Genomic DNA, 18,648 nt, shown 5'->3' on the forward strand with positions numbered 1-18,648 from the left:
CTGTATTCTAAAAATGTGTTAAAGTGCATTTCTGTATCTCCGGTTCTGGAGGTCGCAGAGAGTTGAAATTTGGCCAATATGTACGGTCACTGTAGGCATTAATAACTGGCAGATTTCGACCCACTGGACCCACCAGAACGGAACTTATTAATATGTGAAAATATTAAAGTGTATATGGGATTTTGGATCTGCTCTGAAAATGCAGACTCCATCTGCTATGCTAATAGGGCAGGAAGAGCATCCTGAAGATTTAGCATAGCCCGGTGATCAAAAGTTAACTGCCCTGATTGTTTATACTAGGGTCAGGAACAAAGGAAGTTGAGTGGTTTGTGAGTGTCATGCTTCACACTTAAAATCTACTTCAAAGAGATTTTTCTAGCCAGCTCGGCGCCTAGGGTTAAGAGATGGGTTTTGAAATGGTATTTAAACCAGGATCAACCCTTACTCAATTGTCTTCATGGTCTTCATGTATTGTCGTGATGTCCACATCTGAACCTGAATTATGGAAGAAATGGTCCATACTGTATCCTGATGGCTTTCTTGTCCTAACCTTTATGCCTATATATCTTGCCTGTTACTGTACTATATTGCCGTGTTCACCTATTTAAGGAATAAATATACTTTATTATATCTAAGCCTCGTTCAGTTCAACCCAGTTATATTTTTGGTGTGTATTATTAATAGCCTGTCACAAAGTTACTGTCACAGGTGGGAAATAGCCTCATTAATTGAAATGTTTGGCGAATTTTGACCGTGCTGTGGCTCCTCTCTGACTAATGTGAAACTTTTCCAGTGAAAAAAGACCCAATTTCGCACGGTTTGCGAACTTGGATGAAAGCTTTGGACATCTCTAATAAGAGTAACTGGATAATGTTTGTGGTTAGAGAGCAGACTATCAGAGACAGTGGCAGAATAGTAACACTATTCACTTTCATATTAGTCTCTCCTTAATAAGAATTGCTATTTTAACTCATTTCAGCAAAATATACTGTGTAGAATACCCAGCCTAGAAATATTTCAAAGCAAGTATAAACCAACCTCACACTGATGACACCCATCAAGGTTGAAACATGTCTGTGAGTGATTTGACATGCTTTGCTAGTCCCATGCTGTGCTTTAAAGCTGTGTGAACGGCGATGCATCAGATTAAATGGGCTCTATGTGAAATGGATATTCCAGGCAAAAGGTGACACGTGTGCTCATTTGCATGTCATTTCCCAGAATCCCTTGCTGCAGTGGGAGCACTGTGTGCTGGTGATAATGGTGAAAGGCAGGGTTGCAGACCTGTCTAATGTGCTCACAAGTGATATTCTTTTTTGGCTATATATCTATATATGTTCTCTCTCTCTCTCTCTCTCTCTCTCTCTTGTATATCTCTATCACTCTATCTATATCTCTCTTGTATATCTCTATCACTCTAGCTATCTCTTCTATTTCTCTCTCTCTTTCTATATCTCTATCTTCTATCTCTATCACTCTATTTCTCTCTTCTATTTCTCTCTCTCTCTTCTATCTCTCTATCAATCTTCTATCTCATTCAATATTCATTATTACCAGAAGCAGATTCATCTAATGCCAGTGAGCTTTTAAATGTGTTGTTTTATACAAAAAAACAGAGAATCATACCAATAACCTTGCTGAGGATTGTGAACCTTCTTCTGCTTTGTTTTCTGCAACTTTCAAAGATGTAGCCTAATGTTGTGTAGGTCATAGAATGATCTCTAGTAATCATTGCAGTGTTTAGAAAGTTCACTGTTTCATTATTGATTTTGTTGCTCGCTCTGCAGCAGGGCTCTCTGAGCTAACCTGCGGTTGTGTATAGGAGATGATGGATGGTGAAATGGATAGTGGTGTGGGATAAGTGCTTGGAAGCAGACAAGAGATGATTTAAGAAATGTAAATAGTGTTGTACCAGCACTAGCTTGGGAAGATAGGGCATGATAAATGCTCACTGGAACGGCAGCGTATTTCTGATTAACTATATCCATTCAGCACTGCAGAGGCCCGCATCAAATGCTCGTGTGATTAAAATGATAGAAAAGCAGCATGCCGCTAACAACCCCCAAAACCCCAGCACTCTACTCACAAAAACATATATGTAGCACATTCACAGTAACTCTACCAACTTCCAGATCCCAAAGAAAACTCTTCTGCTCGGACAATGGAGTGGATTGTGAATCAAAATCTCCTGAAAAAAAAACAGTGATAAATAAAAATTCCCATTGCCTTCAATGTGATTTTTTTTTTCTTGAATACATTGAATGCAGTTAATTTGAACCAGTTTTGCAACTGCAAGACTCAGATCAATTTCTGCCCACCGTATACATCTTCAGTGTCCCAACGGGTATGCAACATGCTGAATTTTCTTGTGTTAAATTGGTTCCAGGTATACCCTTTATAAAGACCTTGGTGTGCTGTTACAGTAGTTTTGTGCGTCCATCTTTAGTGCCATGTATCCCACTGTAACAATATTCTATATTGGTTGATTGCAGCCGTTTGGACAATTGTCGGCAAAAAAATTCTCATTGAAGCCAATAGGGATTTTCATCCATAAACGTCAGTGATGGCTGGTTTAGATGTAGAATAACCCTCTAAGTGTTCATGGGGCTGAAGAGAAGCCCAGTGTATCATTAGGGGAGTACACATTTATTGCCCTGAGTAAAGCCGGTGGGGCACAAGTACTTATCTATCCTGGGCAGCAGACAGGGAGTGGCATTGACAGAAACCACTTGGCAGTGAATTCTGGGTCATGACTAACCCAGGCACCAGTGTGTTCAGGGAAGTTGTGCCCCAGAATCCATTGCAACACCACATTCCACCCAGACATTACACTCGGTGTCGGCAGCCAATGGAGAACCAGGAGACTAGCAGAGGAACGTTGATGAATGTCTTCTGGCTATTTAACTAAGCATTAGGTCCACTCGGTGATCAGGATCTGTAATTGTTTTGTCCATCTACAGTAGTATGGAGAAGAACCTTTAGACCGCGGTCCCAGTCTGTACTGTAGCACGCGCGCCCGGCGGGGAACAGCGCGTGCACGCGTGGAAACTGCGATCTGCTGTCTGTGGTGAGATGCTTGTTATTGCGACGGTAGGGCGTGGCGGGGTTTTGCAGAGGTGTGGCCATGACCTCACGTGGCTGGTTTGCGCTCATTGGCTGAACCGCCGGCAGGGGCGTGGCCACCCCTCCGTCACAAGTTGTAAATACAATTTTGTTGTATTTGCAAAAACTGGTAGTAGATCGCAGCTGCTAAATGCGCTCCAAGGTACGTAGTGGGCCCAGCCCCATTGAGGGGCGGTACTTGTTCGTGCGGCGTGCGCTGTTGAACGTTCTGGGGACATAGCCTTAAAGGAGAAATTCATGCTTTTTTTCTTTTTGTATGACGAGATACAGACCTCCAAAGGAGGTGCCGGAATCTCAGCAAGGTTTAAAGCTCCCGTGTCACGCGGGCCAATAGGAAGCCGCACCTGCCTGATGACGCTACGGCTTTCTATTAACCCACAGGGCACAGGAGATTGGAAACACCACCATTAGGTGAACATTACAACCGGAGCGGCTACAGGCACCCCCAACGGCGGTAAGTATCTCCGGAAGCTGAAATGAATGGGGTTACGCTCCGGAGACCCCTGCTTCCATCCTATATTTTTAAAAAAAATCACAGCTTGAATGGCTGCTTTGAAAGGATTACATTGCGCTGTCACACTCATATTGCATTATATTATAGCAAGTTCATAGTGTCCCTAGTGTGAACTACTGCTTTACATTCAGCCGATTTTATTGCATGCTAATTGCCCAGAAAGTGAATGATTTAGTCCATCAGCGAACTAGTAAAATGGTGCTGTCATAGATGCTATTTATTTGTAACTTGGTTACAAATTGGAAGCATTTATTGGATTGATGGCCCCGATTCCCTTGCTGATCTTCGCACCATAATGACAAGAATCGCAATGTTTTCATCTGCATTTAATTTTTCAGAAAGATACTGAGTCCTTCAAAATGCCACAGTGAAAGGTTGCTGAGGGCACAGGGATTCTAGATCAATTATATGAGTAGCTTGCTACAATTTATCATCTGAAGATAGCATCTATGTGGATTTGAAAGAGTAAGCTAGTCAATATTACAGGACATAGATAGGACACAGACAGTGTATGAGTATCCGAGATAAAAACAGAGCAGCAAAAAACTGTGTTTCAAAGGCTGGGTGTACGATGAATGGGGATGGAGCCAAGTATTTTAATGTAATTGCTCTGGGTATTGTCATAATCTTTATTTTAAAAAAATGAGCTTGAAGGCATTAATCCTGCTTTTATCCTGGCCTCGTTAGCAAATCAGATAAAGGTACAGAGACGATGGGAATTAGAGTATGTATCGGCTAAATGAAAATCTCAAATGCTCAAACGGAGTTTCACTCACTTGCTCACTTCAATCACAGCCGGGTGCTTGTGGAAGCCGATGAAAAGATGTGGCGTAAAAGCCAGATATGTTCAAGGAGACTGAGGATAAGCATCAAAAAGGCTGACAAACACATTGAAACACAAGGGCCGCTATTCAGCTTACTGTGAGTCATTGATTCCTGTGCTAGAGAAGAGTTCCAACTTCATTGAAATCAGAGGGACTGCAATTATTCTCGATCATCTTGAATAGATGCTTTTGTTGCAAAAGATTGAAAGCACTCACCCACATGACTTTTTCCCTACAGGTGATACGTAAAAGAATGATAACCCGGCGCTTATAACTAAAGTGAATAAATGTACAGCTCTAATCCAATGAAAACCAACAACCTCTAGGTTCTAGCGAATGATAAGAGAAAATTAGGGGAGCGCTATTCACAGTAACTGGGAACACAATTAAAGTGCTAGTGCAGAATTAGATTTAAAATGCAATAAACATATTCAATATGTACACAATGTGGCAAATTCAGTACAATATAGCAATGTGCAAAATCTTGCAAAGTAGCAGTGTAGCAAAAGATGTTAAAAACAAGTTGCTGTTGCAGATAAATAATGTATATACAGTAGTACAAAGTGCATGGTGCAGTGATATAAAAATAGACATTAAACCATATGTTGCTTGACAATTCTTCTTTTCAAGAGAACTTGTTCCTTTCCTCTAGAGATCAGGAAATAGAGAAGAAAAAGCGGATCCAAGTGCAGATTTAAAAATGTATATTGGTGCAAAAATACAGCATAAAATGCTAGACTCACATTTAGGCTTAGAACACAGGCGTATTAACGGTATCTTTGTGGTTTTGCCACCGCGGTGGTCCCTCTGTGTGTTCATAGGAACTGAAGAGAAAGGACCTGGTATTGTGAGAGCACTCAAGTATCCATATGTAAAGTGGTCAAAATGAAAAGTAACCTTTATTAGTATTATAATTAAAATAAAAGGGTATATATGAAAACACGACGTATAGTCAGTAGTGGAACAGTAAGTAATGTAAATACTATAGGCTTAAATAGAATAAGTCAATAATATTATTAGCATACAGACATACCCCGCTTTAAGTACACTCACTTTAAGTACACTCGCGAGTAAGTACATATCGCTCAATAGGCAAACGCCAGCTCACGCATGCGCCTGTCATCACGTCCTGAACAGCAATACCGGCTCCCTACCTGTACCGAAGCTGTGCGCAAGCGGGGAGACTATAGAGCCTGTTACAAACGCGTTATTTACATCAGTTATGCACGTATATGACGATTGCAGTACAGTACATGCATCGATAAGTGGGAAAAGGTAGTGCTTCACTTTAAGTACATTTTCGCTTTACATACATGCTCCGGTCCCATTGCGTACGTTAATGCAGGGTATGCCTGTAGATAGCGTTTGGCTAACAAAAGCACCTTAGAGAGGTGTGTCTAGTGAGCAAACTGTTCTTAGAGACTAATTAGTCACCTAATGTCTACCCCTTTGTAATCCTGGAGGTAGACAGCACTGAACTAGCAGTCAACTACTGTGATGTGTACCTGTACGGTACTAATTAAGAGAGTTATGGTTAGACTCCAGTACAGGCATACCCCGGTTTAAGTACACTCACTTTAAGTACACTCGCGAGTAAGTACATCTCGCTCAATAGGCAAACGGCAGTTCACGCATGCGCCAGTCAAAATGTCCTGAACAGCAATACCAGCTCCCTGCCTGTACCGAAGGTGTGCGCAAGCGTGGAGACTATAGAGCCTGTTAGAAATGCCTTATTTACATCAGTTATGCACGCAAATGACGATTGCAGTACAGTACATGCATCGATAAGTGGGAAAAGGTAGTGCTTCACTTTAAGTACATTTTCACTTTACATACATGCTCCGGTCCCATTGCGTACGTTAATGCGGGGTATGCCTGTATGTAGATGCTGTTGTCTATTGCCCATATAGCCGAACGTTTAAAAAGGTGAATATGGGGGTCTCGGTCCCTTATTCACTCTAGCTACGTCACTAGATACTAGCCCATAGTCACATATCCTTGGACGACCACCGTATCTACTATTACCATAACTGAGCAGGGGTATCCTCCCTTCCCATCCACTTCACTTTTACCCTTGTCCCTTGGGTTACCCTCTGTGTGTTCAGCAACTTATTACCCCTACTCAGTCTTGTGGAAGTACACCTGGGAACGCCGGCTAGCTCACCTGGTGTGCACTTCCTGCTTCGTGACGTCACAGACTTCTCGTCTCGCGATGCTTGGGGTTTGAAGGCTTGTAGCTGTTCTGCGGACCTCCTGGCACTTCTCACCACTTCTCCAGCAAGGCTAAGTCTCCAACTCAACGCGTTTCGCCACTAGGGCTTCGTGAGGATAAGCATCGAACACAGGGCCGCTATACAGCGCACTGTGAATCATTGATTCCTGTGCTAGAGAAGAGTTCCATCTTCATTGAAATCAGAGGGACTGCAATAATTCTCGATCATCTTGAAAAGATGCTTATGTTGCAAAAGATTGAAAGCACTCACCCACATGACTTGTCCCTTACAGGTTTGTTGCAGATACTTTAGCTGCAGAATGTAAGCCAGCAGAAACTCTTTGGAGCCTATATATCAAACTGTTTTGGTACAAAATTGACAGTGTTCAACGGTTTCAATGCCAATTTTGGACGTCATTGAATAAGGCTTTGTGGTATATTTCTAGCTTTACATTAACAGGTTAAGAAATCACACATTTCTAACTTTTGACTTTTTGAAATGCATCGCTATAACAAACTATGGGCATTTAATTAACTATCCAATAACTAGCACTCGGCCCAAATTTCTAATATCTTCTATTATTGCATCACAAAAGCTAAAATAAGGAGATGTGAAAATACACCCAGAAAGGTTTCTGTCTGTGGGGAGGTCCGTGTCTACTCCCATTTATTTACACGTCTCTAATTCGCACCGTTTTCCCAGTATATCATGAAGACGTCTAATATTGAAAGTGCAAAAATAAAATCTCCCCAGGCTTAGCGCTTTTCTCTTGTGGTCACACGTTATGAGCATCACATTTGCAAAGTCAAAGCTGAACAGATTGCTAAAGCTTTTTTTTTTTTCAGGTCACGGGCAAAGTCTTCGGCAAAGCCAGCTTCAGCGACCAATTCAAACAGGGCCACTTAGAATATGAAAATGTTTACTGGAAGAGCAAATTTTAATGAGAAACCATCTCTCTGTCAGGCTACCAGGGAACTAACAAACAGGAAGGCTGTTAGACACAACCCCTCTCTCCTTTTCAGTATTCTAGCCTTGCGTTCCTGTATCAAATAGCTTAGTGTTTCATTAACATGGGAACGATGCGGCCTGGTTTTAATTGGATAACACAGTCAGGATCTTTAAATCCCTGCAGTGTATTTAAATTGTGCTGTCACAGTTTTTCACCTGCTCATCCCTCTCTTAACCCTTTTACTGCTGGAGTGGGCGGGAAACAGACCGACAGACAGATCAGCAAATGCCGGCCTCCCAAAGCTCTCAAGGGAGAGTTTCACTTGAAATAGTCACAGTAGACAAATACTCTGTAAGTGTGCTGTATTGATTTGGGTTGATGGTTGTCTCACTGCCCTCTATCAAACAGAATATACTTTGCAATACTTTGAAAGTTACTGTAGCCGTTTTTTCTAGTATTGTTTCGTTAATAGTAAACAGGTCCGTCAACAGCTGTTGGTGGCTCTGTAAGCCCCCCTCTTGCTCTCCCCTTGCTCAACTTCCCCCTGTCACACACACACTTTTTTTTCTCACCCCTCCCCCCCCTCTCTCTTCCAACCCCCTCTCCCCCACTTTCTCTCACTCACTCTCTCTTTCTCACTTGCCACCTGCATTTATCCTCCCTCTCTCACTCTTTCTCTTCTCTAAATTTTTTTTACCAGGGGGTTGGGGAGGGCCTCCATTCAAGTAGTGTCCCACGGAGGTGAGAGCTTGGGCCCTACTGCACTGGCATCAGGGCTGGCATAGATTCTGGCATTGGCCAGCCAGATCCCTCTATGGGCGTGGTTAGAGGGCCCTGCTGCTGAGGAGAGCTAAGGCCTTTTTGGACACGGAGGTCAGACCTGGACTTTGGGCCTGACTTTTGACCAGGCCTAACTTCCAGAATCAGCTGGAGCTGCCAGGCCAGGGACTATTCTTGAAATAGTTGACTATGCAACAAGATATCCTGAGGCGTTCCCCCTGAGAACAACAACGGCGAAGCAAGTAGCCAACAAGTTGTTGGAGCTGTTCTCACGGGTTGGACTTCCCCAGGTTACGTTGACAGACCAAGGTACACATTTTATGGCTAAACTGATGCAGGATGTCTTAAAATTACTAAAGGTCAAGTCTGTTCGGACATCGGTCTACCATCCACAAACTGACGGATTGGTGGAAAGATTTAACCGAACTCTAAAAGGGATGCTGAGGAAATTTGTAGATTCAGAGAATAGAGCCTGGGATGAACTTATCCCTTTTCTGCTGTTTGCAGTGCATGAAGTTCCCCAGGCCTCCACGGGATTCTCTCCATTTGAACTGCTGTATGGCCGCCAACCCCGGGGTATCCTAGATCACCTAAAGGAGACCTGGGAGGAACAGTGGTCCCCTTCTAAGAATACCCTGCAATATGTATTGGACCTTAGGAAGCGCCTAGATGTGGTCGGCCATTTTGCTAGGGAGAATCTTAGATCAGCCCAGGACAGTCAGGAGAGACATTACAATCAAAATGTTCGTATGAGAGTGTTTCACCCGGGAGACCAGGTGATGTTATTGTTACTCAGTTGTGAGAGCAAACTCCTAGCCAAATGGCAGGGCCCATTCGAAGTACTCCGCCGCACGGGTGATGTGGATTACGAGATTGCTCAACCAGGGTCCAGGAAGGGTAAACAAATTTACCATGTGAACTTGCTGAAACCCTGGAAGGTGCAGCGGTCTCTATTGATCCACCCGGTGGAGGAGGAAACTGACCTGGGTCCTCAGCCCCCACGGGGGAACATCTGTGGTGACGAGGAAATCCCAATGGGTAGACAATTGTCCTCTGAACAAAAAGGGGACTTGATAGAAATAATTACACAATTCAGTGATGTTTTTTCTGATTTACCAGGGCAAACTAATTTAGTTTCACATGTGATGGAGGCAGCACCTGGGGTAAAAGTATGTTCCCGTCCTTATAGGTTGCCTGAAAGCCGTAAGGCCCTGGTAGAGAAGGAGACACAAGAAATGTTACACTTAGGCGTGATTGAGGAATCATGCAGTGAGTGGTGTAGTCCGCTAGTTATTGTCCCTAAACCCGGAAGGAAACCTGGAAGGTAAGATTTTGTGTGGACCTCCAAAAGGTCAATGCGATATCCAAGTTTGACACATATCCGATGCCAAGGGTGGACGAGTTCATTGACGCCCTTGGTAACGCGGAATATATATCCACGCTGGACTTAACAAAAGGATACTGGCAAATACCTTTAGAAGAAAAGTCCAAATGCAAAACAGCTTTTGCCCCTCCCATGGATTTATACCAGTTTGTGACAATGCCATTTGGACTGCATGGAGCCCCAGCCACGTTTCAGAGGCTCATGGATGAAGTGCTGAGACCTCATAGGGCTTATGCCGCAGCCTACATAGATGACATTGTCATTTATAGTAAACACTGGCGGGCCCATCTAAATAGGCTGAAAGCGGTCCTCAAATCTCAGAGAGGCAGGGCTCACAGACAACCCTAAGAAATGTGCCTTAGGTAAGGCGGAAACCAAATACTTAGGGTATGCAGTGGGAGGTGGAAAAGTAAGGCCACTAGCCGACAAGGTAGTTGCCCTGAAAGACGTTCTGACCCCCCAAACAAAAACGCAGGTACGCTCTCTGCTGGGTTTAGCAGGGTACTATCGGCGGTTCATCCCCAACTACTCGGAAGTTGCAGCCCCATTAACGGACCTCACAAAAAAGTGTGCCCCAACACAAGTGGTATGGTCAAGGGAATGTCAGAGGGCCTAGGGGCAGTGTTGTCAACAGTTTGAGGGAGTGGAACATCCGATCCTTTTTCTGAGTAGGAAATTGTTCCAGAGGGAAAAAAACTACTCAGTGATTGAGAAGGAGTGCCTCGCAGTAAAGTGGGCAATCGAGGCTTTGAGGCATTACCTGGCAGAAGTCCATTTTACTCTGGTGACAGACTATGCTCCATTAAAGTGGTTACATAGTATGAAGGACTCCAATGCTAGATTGACCAGGTGGCATATGGCCCTCCAACCCTTCTCATTTGAGATTCAGCACAGGCCTGGAAAAGAAAATGCAAATGCTGACTTCTTTTCTAGAGAAGGGGTGGATGATCGGGCTTCAGCCATGCGTGGCCCCAGCCACACACTAACAGGGGAGGAATGTGACAGGGTGAATGAAAGTCACCAGCCATATACCTGGCAAACCTATGTTTAGGCTTGCAGTGCAGCGGTGACGAGGTTAAGTTTCAGTTGAGAAGGGCTGCTTAATTAGTCTGACCCCAGCTGCATAATCAAGGTGTTTTAATAACCCCCAGGCTGTACACACATGTAAGCTAGCTGGTCAGGAGACAGGACTGAAATACTGAAGACATTACTGCTATAAGGTCTGTTTTTCAAAGTACATGTGTGATAACTGTCTGTGCCCTGCATGCTGAAGAGAAGCTGCCTTGTTTTCTATGCTGAAGAGAAGCTATTTTGTTTTTGTGTGCTGTATGTTTTTAAGGCTCAATAAATAAGCCTTATCAAGAGAACCTGCGTGTGTGGTTGCATGTACCCTGCAACACTCCCCCAAAGAATCTTGTCAATTAATCTGATAATCATATTAATGGAGTTGGGCAAACAAGATAGAATCCGCCCCCACCCCCGGCACATTTTAGGATTCAAGTTGACAGTAAATAAAAAGGAATTTTTTATGGTTTTCAAAAATTATGTTAAAATGGTATCTAATGTTTGTAAAACAATTAATGAATAATACTGTACTATTAATTACTTGGTATTAAATTATTTATCTCATGACTTCCATTAGTTCACTTTGGGCCTAAATTGGCACTGCAACTTTAAGTAATCTACTGTACCAATCATTGGATCTATAGCTAGAATTTTCCCTTGTTTAACCTTTTACGTAAAACCTAGCCCTACAGCAGTAATTTTCAACTTTTTTTTAGTTAAGGAACCATGTAATTATATTGTGAAATTCTGCGGAACCTCAACCCTCTCTAATAGTGCGTCTGAGATCAGATGCATTAAGGGTTGCCACCACTCCGGGTTTGACCTGGAGACTACGGGTTTTGACCATGTATCTCTGGGCGACTGGTTTACCTAGTAAACTTCAGGGTGGCCGCGTTCGGCGGAGTTGTCTCCCGGCATCCTCCTGACATCTTCCCCATCAACTCCTGTCAATATGGGCACGTGGCGCCGCGTTGCTGTGTCAACAGGAATGCCACATGACTTCAAGACACTACGTGACATCACAATACCACGCGGTACCACGTTGCCATGACAACGCAGCACAATTTGACGCCACACGCCCATGTTGACGGGTTGCACGGGAAGACGCCGGGAGGATTTCCGAAGGATTCCGGGAGACGCCGCCACCGAAGGTAAACGCTAAATTAATTTTTTTTTATCTCTGGGTTGGCCTTCAGTAGAATGTGGCAACCCTAGATGCATTGTATGGTGCCCCAACCCTCTCTAATAGTGTGTCTGAGATCAGATACATTGTAATGAACCCCAACCCTCTCTAATAGCGCGTCTGAGATCAGATACATTGTAATGAACCCCAACCCTCTCTAATAGCGCGTCTGAGATCAGATACATTGTAATGAACCCCAACCCTCTCTAATAGCGCGTCTGAGATCAGATACATTGTAATGAACCCCACCCTCTCTAATAGCGCGTCTGAGGTATTTGGTGCCATTTTCAAATGACCTGAAAATAGTAGGGAACCCTTTAGGGCCAGGGTGGGCAACCCTGTCGCTATTCACCACTTTGGCGAATTGGCAGTGAAGCTGTGGCAAATTTAGTAACTACAATACAAGGCAGCCGGGACTCCCTGTGCGGCCCGCGACGGCCCTCTCAACCCCCCTCCCCCCCATTCCCTTTCTTGGTAGGGAAGGAGCACGCTCCAGTGGTTTGATGCACTCACTCTCCCCTCCCCCACCACCCGAGCCCGTTCCAGCACATGTGTAACACGCTCCCTCCCCTCCGAGCCAGCTCCAGCACGTGTGACGCGCTCACTCCCCTCCGAGCCCGCTCCAGTAGCAGAGGTTTATGCGCTAACGCTTGATGATGAGGTGGGCTGCTGAAAGGGACTGGGGGAGATGAAGGGTGCTGGGGGAGGGGGAGATGAAGGGTGCTGGGGGAGGGAAAGATGAAGGGTGCTGGGGGAGGGGGGGATGAAGGGTGCTGGGGGAGATGATATGGGGGGGTTAAATGAGACGATGAGGTGGGTTAAATGAGACGATTTGGGGGGTTAAATGATATGATGAGGGGGGGTTAAATGATATGATGATGATGACGGGGGTAAGGAGATGAGGAGGAGGGAGGTGAGAGGTGAGAGGGAACTTGAGGGGGGGTGCGGTCTGAGAATTTATTAACTTGTTCAGTGTGTGTTTAAAAATTTCGCATGCGCAACATAGTTCCTCAATTTTTACATGGTGTGGCTATTTTCAGTTCTATTTCGCCACACCTGTGGCTACATTGAAAAATAGGTTGCCCACCCCTGCTTTAGGGGATGCCCAGAGTACCCAAGGTTTCCTCGGAACCCCTGTTGAATATCACTGGTCTACAGCTTCAACAATTTTGCTTCCAGAAGGAGCAGCAATGCATTGCACAGGAATACTGAATGCACAATTAGAAAGCATTGTCAAAACAGACTTCATTGTTAAAACTGTGACAATGACAGACGTCAAGAATGCTGTTATTTTTTTTGCATACAGTATAATTGGGAGTTTCTGGAAGCATCATTGAAGCGTAGAAGTGGGAAGCAGCTGTATGAAGTTAAGAAGAAGCTCTACCAGACAGAATATTACCATAATTGAAGTGTCTAAGTTAGCATAATGTGTCGGATCATTAATTCTTTCAGAGCTGAAGGGGTTAGCAATGCACTGCACTGATTATCTGCAGCAGAACACACAAATATAAGCGGGCAGCCCTGGTAAGGATCTATGTAGGCTTTTTCAAACAAAGGCCCCTATTCAAAATGCAGGGACGATGATTCTCCAATTCCAGGGAAGCTTTGGGCAAGGGGTAATTGCATCGCCATACAAAAGTTAAAGCCTCTCAAAAAACTACCCTTTAATATACTTTGTATGAGATTTCCTCATCTACAATGTAAGGCCAGGTCCCCGCTGGCTACTGCAGCGCCCCCTGTGGTACAAGAGCCGCCCCACAATGGTGCCGGGCCCGCTGCCAGGAGGGGGCGCCGCTCTGCGCAGACAGAAACTCGTGCTCTCAAGAAAATTGAGAGCAGGACTCGCAAACAGAGTGCTAGGCCACGCCCCCCGGTGGTTCAGCAAATGAGGGCGAACCTGCTGGGTGACATCATTGCCGTGCCTCTGTCACGCCCCTTTCCCCCCCCCCCCCTGTCTTTTCCCCTGCAGCTATCTGCAGACCGGGGGACTCGGCTGCACGCACCGCCAGCCTCGCAGGCGCGCGTGCAGCGCAGGCACTGGGGCCGTAGCCTTAGTTTGCTTGTTAATTGTGGGCTATACTATTTTTTTAAGAAGAATATAATGAGAAAAATCTGTTTTCTTCATATAAGGGTCATTTAGTGTTTTGTGGTTGACAAAAAATATATATAATTTGGCCAAAACTTTTGAGCTACAGGAACAAGAGAGCAGTGGTACTTATTACTATTATGCACAACATCACTTACGGCATGTTTATTTTTGGGGGCACAAGTCCTTTTGTCTCCAGTTTTATACATAAACAAAACGTCTCTCATTTGCATGATATATTTTCACTGCCAGGACGAAAGCCGATTTTGTTTTACTGACTACCATTTGCAACACGTTTTTTTTTTTGCTAAGTAATTAAAGCTCCCATCTACTTACAATGCCTTGATTGCCTTTTACCTTTTACTTATGCTCAAGCCTCTAGCTGCTCTCCGCCTCGTTTTCCTAACGACTTTGCCATTGTTGCTGTGTTTACAGACGTTGATGAATGCGCTGCCAAAATGCATTACTGCCAAGCCAACACCGTGTGTGTCAACCTACCTGGGTCTTACCGCTGTGACTGCGTGCCTGGGTACGTCCGTGTCGATGACTTCTCCTGCACAGGTGAGCAGTGGCAATTCCTGTGTGTGTGTTGGGTGTAGTGACTGGGGGAAAGTAGCAGGTTTGTGGCTAGTTCAGCACTCCCTAGTAAGATTACAGTGCAAGTTAGCATTGGAGATGCATTACAGTGAAATCACTTGGCCATGAAACATATTTGTTTGTTGCTGTACTATTGGGCAATCTTATGTGGTTTGTTTGATGCGAGCTTTGAATTTCTCTGTTACCTTCAGCGTTGGAAGGGATTGTACACAATGCTGTGCAGAAAAAGGTGTTACAGACCAATCTCTAGCACTGAAAGGGTAACTTTAAGGTACCGGTTTTTTTTTTTAAACTGTCGTCGGGGCTCAATGCTAGGTTTGTGGACCCCAGGAAAACCACTGTATCTGTGTCTTCATCAGCCACTAAATTATTTGTTTGTAAATTCCTTGGGCAAAGGTACATGTGACTTATATCATGTAGACACATCTGTATAAAAACACTTTAGGCTGTTCTACTTCTGCAGCCGTTACAGAGCTAAGTAGCTGCAAAACAGGGCCAACAATGCAGCATATTGCTGTCCCTGTTTAACAGCTCTGAGCGGTGTAGAAGTGTAACTACACAGCCATCTTCAAATGACCCCTTACTCCTCTCTACATTTCCACCCTTCTGTTGCTTCACCCTTGACGAGTCCCTCTGAGAAATACCAGCATTCTGTTCCGTTCTAAGGCTGGTGCTGAAGGTGCCAACTGCTCCAGCTGAAGCCGTGACTAGTGAAGCATCCCTTCAACAGAAATCTCTCCATTTAAAGATGTCAGCTTAGTTTTAAACTTCCCTGGGGGGATAGTGTTTATAGGCGCAGTTTGAGAATACGAGCCCTATCAACCAGCGATAACTTAAGCACAATCCCCCTCCCCGATTGCCTCCAATTTGGCTACTGCAGGATGCTAATGTGTATTCTATTTGGTGGTCACCTTTTTAATTGCCCTTGCAGAATGAAATTGTGCTGCTTTCCATTCCAAGAAAATGATATGGTCAGAATGTAAATGATTGAGTTACAAATACATTAGCATCCCATGTTGTCCTGGCAGGGTGTTTAATTGATGCTGGCAGAATTGTAGCACAGAATCACTATGGCGCTTATTCAGCTATAGGACACCCCCAACTCTATTATCTATATTTAGAACATTCATTTCTTTCGGAAGCTTCAGTTTTGTGTGATAAGATTTTTCATACCAATATATTAACCCATTGCATGGACTCTGCAACATACTCTGCTGTGATGTGTGGGTCTACAGTACTTGTAAAGAGAAGTGGTTGCAGAGCAAAATATGTTTTTCTAAAATGCTTATCAAAGGTAATTATACTGTAGTATAACGAATGCTAATTGGAGGGGTTAATAGCCATCATTTTACACTAGCTTACAACCATCTGGTTGCTAATTTGCATTAAAACCAAGTAAGGCACAGTTGATTAGTGGCAGCCAATCACAGCTCAGGTTTTGTCTTGGTTGATAAAAATGACCTGCGTGGGGCAGGAGGTTTATGGATCCCCAGAAGCACTTGTGGAGGGAAGTATCTTGGGAAGCAGAGGGTTGAATGGTTGGAATGCTGCTTTAAATGATCTTTGCATATTTGTTTTTATTTTTATTTATACAAATGTTTTACCAGGAAGTAATACATTGAGCTACCTCTCGTTTTCAAGCATTTCCTGGGCACAGAGTTATAACAATACATGGTTACATTAAAAAAAAAACAGGTTATACAGTCAATTCACAGATATTTCATGGACAGATAGAGTTGGAAAATTGGCTACCGGGGATTAAAGGGCTTGTGAGTTTCAGATTGAAATAGAGACGCTTTAACATAACAAAACATCAGCGAATGGCGGCAGCAAATGGCTCACACCCATTGGCTGCCCTTCAGCAGCTGTGAATTCAAAGTCCTTTGTCCTCTTGGCTCACTAACATTCCAGTGGGTGGGGTTGCTGTTCCACAAAGTACAAGCAAATGTTAACCCTTAGCATGCTGGTTCAGTGCAGAGGGGAGCAGCTCTTGGGGAGCCCCATCAGGCATCCGCCTTTAGGGCGACTCAGATGTACACTGAAGGGGTTCAGATTGAATGCAGGTGTCGTATACTAAATTGGTCTGACTCTTCATAGAAGATGCTCACTTGCTTAGAAGCTTCTGTACCCCAACTTGACAGAGGTACTAAAGTCTGCCTCGTGTGCCCAATATTGGAGGGACTGTGGTATAATAGAGTAATACAAGAAAAACTGGCCTCAATCTCTATCACCCAATTGACTTTCAATCTGTTTGCAGCTACTCCATAAGCAAACAGGCTGTAATCACAATGAGTATAATTTACATTTATTGTGTCTTGTAATTTGTTTATTAAACTCCTCATCCCTATAATTAGATCAGAGGTAAAATTATATTTGGTTGCCAATATGACTTCAACACAGTAGTTAAAAGTGCATTTAATGCCTTCGAGTTGTTGAAATAATAAAGCAATTAGGCTTCCCTGTGCTAATCGTTCTACTTGATTTGAAGTCCATTTCCTTCTAAAATGTCAGACAGGATATTCTTAAATCCAGATATATAATAATGTAGGGATTATGTACCCCCAACCAGCAGTAATGGAGCTGCAATAATATTGAGAGCTTGATGTGACATATAAACGATGAAATCAAAGGGTTGAGTGCCTTGCAGAGTCATCTGAAGCTTGATTTGCAATTACAGCCCGTTTATGGGTTTTTCGGGAGGTCCATCACTGGTAATAAGTTATATATCTCTGTCTCTTCCTTTCGCCACGCTTGTTTATTTAAAAATTTTTTTGCTTCCCCGGGTGACTTTCCAGGCCTTTTATGTTCCTTGTGCCTATCTGATGATAGCTAGGTTGAGTGTGACGGGGTGGTGAAAAGGTTGTGTATCCTCTCTCAGGACATGGGGCAATACGTATCAGGGCCAAAGTAGTACAATTCTGTGGCAACAACGTGCCCTCCGTTGTATCAGAGAAAAACAAATCCTGTTCAATTCAATGGAATTTTTTTTCTTCGATACATGTAGTGCCATTGTTTTGACGAGGTTGACGAGTTCTGAAAATTTGCTCCAGGGTGTGAAAGATGATACACAGCCGACACAGGTGATAGTCTGGTCATGCAAATGAGCATGTGAAGGGGCTTATTCAATAAACCCTGAAAACGCCCACATAATCCAGGGGGAGTGATATCTGCGAGCAGACCTCAGATACCTGGGGGAAAAGCATACAGTATGTGCATATTTACATAACTTTGCAGTTATACGGAGGTATACAAGTCAAAGGGTCCTCTACTAAATAGGACTCTCTACTTGTATACCTTCCAAATAGTCACTTCTGCTCCACGTGGAGAGATACCTGTGAACACAGCATAGATACAGTACTTGGGAAATAAGCTCATTTAAATACTGCTTCCTCTCTCGCTCTCTCTCTGCCTTCTTTGGGACCGTAGATGAAAATTTCACACACTTTTTTATACTTGATGGTGAGCTGTGCATTGTAAAGCAGTTTTCAAACGTTATTATAAAGACAAGGGGGGTAGGGCTACCACGCTCTACTAAAATGCCAAAAATCAGGGTGCCGCCCAGCTCAAACGGCTGGGAATATTTGCAACAAATTATCACAAACAGGAAAGTGTTGCAAAGATCTTGCACTGCTGGAGAAGTGTGCAGAAGCCTGCTATAGAAATCAAAAGATATAGCACAACCTAAAGTGGCTACTCGCTCCACCCACATACACAATGGTGAGATGAAAGCTGAAAGGGTCGGGTACACCTAAGGCAAAGTCCCCACTGGCGCTGAGCGCGCTAATGCTTGGAGAGCGCTCCAAGCATGAGCGCCGGATGTCCTGGCATTTGCGCGCGCGTGGGGTGGAGGGCCATTGAGCGCGCTTGAAAGTATAATTTTTTTTGTTTACCTGAGCGCGTGTGTGCACGAGCGCCGAGCGCACTGCGTGA

The 18,648-nt window shown here is 44.0% G+C and overlaps 1 protein-coding gene across 6 annotated transcripts in view; it reads left to right on the top strand.

Moving 5' to 3' along the window:
- NELL1 (neural EGFL like 1) overlaps positions 1 to 18,648 on the top strand; it is a 515,249-nt gene that overhangs the window by 283,930 nt on the left and 212,671 nt on the right. For all 6 annotated transcript variants that reach the window (XM_075567201.1, XM_075567205.1, XM_075567202.1 and 3 more), the window contains one exon: positions 14,557 to 14,682. In XM_075567201.1, coding sequence (XP_075423316.1) covers positions 14,557 to 14,682 — 126 coding nt within the window. The remainder of the gene's footprint in view (positions 1 to 14,556; positions 14,683 to 18,648) is intronic.

This window comes from Ascaphus truei, chromosome 12 (assembly GCF_040206685.1).
Source record: "Ascaphus truei isolate aAscTru1 chromosome 12, aAscTru1.hap1, whole genome shotgun sequence".
Classification (NCBI taxonomy): domain Eukaryota; kingdom Metazoa; phylum Chordata; class Amphibia; order Anura; family Ascaphidae; genus Ascaphus; species Ascaphus truei.